Source organism: Anguilla anguilla, chromosome 1, assembly GCF_013347855.1.
Source record: "Anguilla anguilla isolate fAngAng1 chromosome 1, fAngAng1.pri, whole genome shotgun sequence".
In the NCBI taxonomy this organism is placed as follows: Eukaryota; Metazoa; Chordata; class Actinopteri; order Anguilliformes; family Anguillidae; genus Anguilla; species Anguilla anguilla.
The window spans coordinates 26,812,655-26,818,896 of NC_049201.1; the positions used below are offsets into that span (position 1 = coordinate 26,812,655).

At 45.8% G+C, this 6,242-nt stretch overlaps 1 protein-coding gene across 2 annotated transcripts in view; it reads left to right on the top strand.

Annotated features, from left to right (window-relative positions):
* The window catches only part of tmem121aa (transmembrane protein 121Aa), a 47,288-nt gene extending 41,272 nt beyond the window's left edge, over positions 1 to 6,016 (top strand). For both annotated transcript variants that reach the window (XM_035410747.1, XM_035410756.1), the window contains exon 2: positions 4,233 to 6,016. In XM_035410747.1, coding sequence (XP_035266638.1) covers positions 5,035 to 5,973 — 939 coding nt within the window. In that variant the 5' untranslated portion in view covers positions 4,233 to 5,034 and the 3' untranslated portion in view covers positions 5,974 to 6,016. The remainder of the gene's footprint in view (positions 1 to 4,232) is intronic.
* The last annotated feature ends 226 nt before the right edge of the window (positions 6,017 to 6,242 follow it).

Sequence of the window (6,242 nt, forward strand, 5' to 3'; positions counted from 1 at the left end):
CACATACACGCACGCACACGCACACACACACACACACACACACACACACACACATGCACACATACACACACACACACTCGCGCACACATGCACAGGCACACATACACACACATGCGCACATACACGCACGCACACGCACACACACACACACACACACATGCACACACGCACATATGCACACACACACACACACATGCACATATATGCTGCAAGACAAATTATAGGGCGTGGCTTTATAGAGCGAGCTACAGTATTCTTTCGCAATCCCATTAGGCTAATTATTATGAGAAAATATGATAATCATTTTTTTTTTTGTCTAGGAGGCTTTCAAATTCCAGCTCAGCACAGCACAAAAAAAAACAAAACAAAAAAAAAAAAAATCTCCATCCTTACTGGGTGTCCCCATTTCAGATTTAATTTCAGTTCACATTTCACTTAGGAGAACTCCGTAATGTGTTTGAACAGATAAATCAGGTTGATCGATGCATCACCTTCAGAACGTCACATTCCACTGTGCAAGCATCTGATGCAATCAGGATTTTTCATCCGGCTTCCTCAGTCCTGCGACCTCAAGCAGCTGCCTTTTCCTCGGGTAACAGCTGCGGCATGCTCAAACAGGCTCAGATTTTATGCTTTAAAACCCCCCCAGATGAAAGGATGCCCTTGTCTCAGTCGTAATGAACACAAAGGCCTGGATTTCGTAAAAGGGCTCGCCTTTAACTCCGACCAACAAACAACCGCAAGAGCAATTTTTTTTTTTTTTTACTATCTTGCCAAACTGTCCGTAAAAATAAAAAAGTACCACCACCGAAACCGGGGAAGACAGCATGACCAAAATGAACAAGCCCTGTTTCATATGGATGAGGGGCTCTGCCATTTTAATCATCTAGTTATAATGCATGGAAAAGTTGTAAACATGAAAGCTTGTGGCCTTAGAAAGTAGGGGTTGTTGAAGAGAAGAGGCTCTGGGAAGCAAGCATTCATGCATGTACATATATATGGACAGCATCTGCGTTCATAGGAGAAACCACTGTCAGGGAATGTTAAACACATATGAAAACGCGGAAAGTAGAAAGCCATAATTACAATATCCCGCACACAGGACATTCTCAAGTGGCATTTATTGGGTGCAGGGCACAGTGTTTTGAGCTTTTTTCGACAGGTTACCAGAACATTTCTGATTGCGTGGCCATTGACACTCTCACTGAATGCATTTCCATTAGCATGAATTTTAATTTGACCTTTAAGAGATTGATTCATAATTTTTGTGCAGGGTGCTAAATGGAAATGAGACCCGTGCGTGTAAAATCGGTTGATTATTTGAACAATGAAAGGAGGAAGAAACAGGCGGGCCTGGCGCTTCCCCCGAGTGAAGAGAGCAGCGCTGAGCGCTTCGGTGTATTTTCGCTGTCCGTGAAACAGCATCCCTGCAGGGACGAGCGACGGCGAAACTGCTGCGTTCAGCGCTGATGCCTACCCTCGACGACTAGGTATCGGGACGGCTTTATCGCCGTCTGCTGTGTAGATGGAAGATCCGAGAGCCGTTTGCCTGCGTGCGTGCGTGTGTGCGTACGTGCGCGCGTGTGTGTCTGTGTGTGTGTTTGTGTGTACAGTACGTATCTGTGCCTGTTGGTTTGAGTGCCTGTGTGTCTGAGTGCCTGTGTTTGCTTGTGTGTCTGTTTGTGTGAGTGCCTGCACGTGTGTTTCTATGTGTGCACGTGTGTGTGCGCACGTGTGCACGTGTGTTTGCGAGTACGTGTGTGTGTGTGTGTGTGTGTGTGTGAGTGCCTGTGTTTGTGTGTGCCTGGTCAAACAGCCATCATAAAATTCCCAGACTGCAGTGCTTACAGTGCATTTATACAGTAAGCATCATATGCTTTGTTGCTGAATACTAAATAATTCTCTAAACATACTATGCTATAAACACCACTACAATGCACTTTATCAGAGTGATTTTACACTGAATATTTTATGTGCAATAATAATCAGGGGTGATATATCTTATATAATAATACTTTCCTTAGGGGGTTTATTTACCTTTGGAGCTTAGCACCCCATTAACATATGACCTGCTCAAATGCCCACATGTCTTTAATCTGACAGCTAGGATCTCTGTGGCCTCGAACAGTGGAACTGGGCCAATCAGAGCATAATGGCATGTGGCTGGGGACTACAAACAACCTGCATTTTCAGACACTGTGGAGTGCGGCTCACACCAAGGACTACAAAATAAAGGAGCAACATTACTGACCCAATTGCAGGTGGCTGGTGCAGCGCAATAACTTTCAGAATGATTTAGTAAAGGCACCTGCCCCACCCCCACCCCCACCCTCCAGAGTACAGTCAGTAATCCCTGAATTATTTCCCAGAATTCAGAGAACATTTGTGCTCCTGCTTTAGGCTCATCACCTGCTATTATCGCTTTTCCGTAGGAAACGGTTGCTATGGAAGCTGACAGCCATCCGCGCAATGCAAAGGGAATTAGGCTGGGTGAGAAACTGTATCCTGGCTTTATCACAAAGCCCAGGTAGTGCACCAGGGAGAATCAGGGAGACCCCCTGCCAATCTGTCATTCACTGGCCTGGCTGTGATGTGTGTAACTTCTCTCTTTCAGTCACGCTCTCTCAGTTATTGAATAAATAACAAATAATAAATAGAAACTTGAAAAGAAGGCCTTTAAAAACACATTTCTACTCCCTCTCTTCAAGGAAATGGCTGGGTTCGAAGGTACACAGCTGACCGGTTGCTTAGGGCAACCAAAAACCAACTGAAATTAACAGAGCCTAAGGGGCAATACTGTCCCTGTATGTAGATCTATGAAGAGCACTCAAAGGTGTTATTGACAGCTAAATACTCCTGATAAAACACAGTATTGGGGATATTGCTCCATTTAGGTTTTTCTTTTTCTTTTTTTGTGCTCATTTTGGAATTTTTGCCATGTGTGTTAATCGTGAGCACTGATTATTGTATCCGCAGTATTGTTTGAATTATTCATATAATTAATTTGCATGTGAAGCACGACAGGGCTGTTGCAATCTGTGATAATCATTCCAATTTGTGCTTTATGGCTTCCCGAAAATGAACGCTCAGTAAATGTTAATTGGTAACTCCTACAGCTTTTAGGATATATACACAAGAAGTTATGGTATTTTATCCAGTTTCCTACTGAATGCATCAGTGTCATAAACTTTAAATGTGGTCTGGTGAGGTTGGCAGTGTAGTATAGTGTTTAGGGAACTGGGCTTGTGACCTAAAGGTTGCAAGATTCATTCACAGGGCGCTACCATTGTACCCCTGAGCAAGGCACTTAACCAGAATTGCTTCAGTATTAATCCAGCAGTATAAATAGAATGCAATGTAAAAATGCAAAAGCTGTGTAAGTTTCTCTGTATAAGAGGATCTCCTGAATGGAAAAGATAATGCAATGGTCCATTGTCTACAGCTGAAATGGCTTATCCTCCTTGGTAGCCTGTGCACAAAGTTGGCAAAAATCGAATTATTAATATGTAGAAGGCAGTTTCCTCTCTGTTGGTATTCCAAAGCCTATCCAATTAATGATTAAAGGCAAGTGTGTGCGTATTACACATTTCAAATATTCGCAATTCACTTTGAATACATTTATACATTTAGTTGGTACACTGAGATCATCGAAACTATTTCAGTAGTTCTCAAAAACAGGTTTGAGAATCACTGACTCGTGATATTAAAACCCATACAGATTGTCCTCATAGATTGTAAATGGCTGTTTTTCAGTCTAATTTGTTCTCAAACTGAGCTTTCAAGTGGGTATTATTTTTAACAGCACGTTTTTTCTTTTACTGGTGTAAGGTGTACTATAATGCAGTGGGTAATGGACTGAAGTCTTGCACAATGGAATCTTTAACTGAATCGGAATGATTGTGTTGGTATATTCTTGGCTGCGCTACTCAACCATACACTTAAAACTGTGTCTTGCAGCTATGGTAATGTTTTATATTGGACCATATTACACTATGCAGGATACACTGCCTGCATTGTGCATTAAACATTACCATACTACTTGTATTCGGATACTAGGAAAAGTTTCTCTTACATGGAAAAAATTGTTTTTGTTATCAGTGTTGCATTAGTAATGTACTGAGCATCATGGCAGATATGCTTGTTAGATTTCAAATGCGGCAGAGAAGATGAAAGGATGTAATATTGAATTATGCCTTTTGTGCTTACTATTCTTTCTTCTCATTCTTCCACAGATTCGAGCTGAAGGGGGATGATGTGAATTTTGCCCGAGAACATACTATTGAGCGAGGGAAGCTGCTGTTAGATGCCCGAATAGTTTGCGTCCAGCATCCACCGGACCTACAGTACCACTCTGTTCCAGCGGACATCTTGTACTCTACGCCACTTCTCCAGCTGGCCACGCCCACGCCGACACTTCCTCTGCTGTCTCTGTGGATCGCACAGGCCATTAAGTCCTCAGATGACCCTGCTTTTCCTGGGTCAGGGAAACTCACGGTTCTGAGGTTTGGTCCATGATGATTCTGTTGTATGGGATTAGCTGACACAGATAGACTGGCCTGTTGTCGAAAGCCCCTAACGTGTGTCTTGGATTGCTCAGCAAAAAAGGAAAAAAGCTTTGTTAGAGCAATTGCAACCATTCAGAAAGCCAGCCGAAGTCATGGTGTTTCAGAAGGACTTAGTCCCAGTCTGTAAGAGTGGCAGTAGATTTTACAGCTAATGGTGTTCTGTGGAGGTTAACTTCAGAGGTGTGATGTTCCTTTTCATACACCTTGTGAGAGAGCACAGCCTAAGGCAAGAGATACTGCTAACACTGACTTTGCTTCCCCCAATTCCATACTCGTCTCATTGTTTGAGGTTTTTGCACAAACCCATACATGCACTTTGCTGAGTTCCTTTCGCTTCTGGTGCGATGCTGGAAAACTATGTAAAATAAGTCTGGCTCTCTTGTTTGTAAAAAAAAAAAAGAAAGAAAGGGCATTATTGGGGAGACATTACAACGGAAAGACAGTTATAAAAATCAGGGCCCCCGTTACCATGGTGCTACCGCCCCCGGACAAGCGGCACGTGTGCCTCACCACTATGGTCATCATGACCAGCATGGCCTTCATGGACGCCTACCTGGTGGAGCAGAACCAGGGCCCTCGCAAGATAGGGGTGTGCATCATCGTGCTGGTGGGGGACATCTGCTTCCTCATCGTGCTGCGCTACGTGGCCGTGTGGGTGGGCGCCGAGGTCAAGACCGCCAAGCGCGGCTACGCCATGATCCTCTGGTTCCTCTACATCTTCGTGCTGGAGATCAAGCTCTACTTCATCTTCCAGAACTACAAGGCGGACAAAAAGAACCTGGAGACGGTGGCGCGGAAGGCACTGACGCTCCTGTTGGCCGTCTGCGTGCCGGGCCTCTACCTCATCCTGGTGGCCCTGGACAGCATGGAGTACGTCAGAACCTTCCGGAAGAAGGAAGACATGCGGGGAAGGCTCTTCTGGGTGGCCCTGGACCTCTTGGACATCCTAGACATCCAGGCCAACCTGTGGGAGCCCCAGCGGACGGGGCTTCCCATCTGGGCCGAGGGGCTGATGTTCTTCTACTGCTACATCCTCCTTCTGATCCTGCCCTGCGTGTCGCTCAGCGAGATCAGCATGCACGGCGAACACGTCTCGCCGCAGAAGATGATGCTCTACCCGGTCCTCAGCCTGGTCACCATCAACGTGGTCACCATCCTCATCCGCATGGTCAACATGGTGCTGTTCCAGGACAGCCGGGTCTCCACTATTTTCGTCGGGAAGAACGTCGTGGCCATCGCCACCAAGGCCTGCACCTTCCTGGAGTACCAGCGGCAGGTGAAGGAGTTCCCCCAGAACGCCATCGCCATGGAGCTCCAACAGAACTCTGTGACCCACAACCAGACCCTGCCCAGCACCACCAGCCTACCACACGAACAGTCCCCAGTGAGGGAGGTCATCGATACATGACGAAAGCCCGTCTATTTAGGTGGCCCCCAAGTATCATACCACTGTACTCAAACTGCCCTGTCCTCTACCACTCCCCCTCCCTAACAACTCCAGGGTACCATTTTTAGAGGCCCTGCATTTAACCCCACCTATTTGGACCCTTACCCTTGGGACTGACCCTTCACAGGACTTCCAGTACAGGAGTAAGGCTCGCCCATAAGAGAGGTGTCACCACTACAGAACAGGAATACGACAAGGGTCCGCGCCTTGCATATTCTCTGCATTGACAG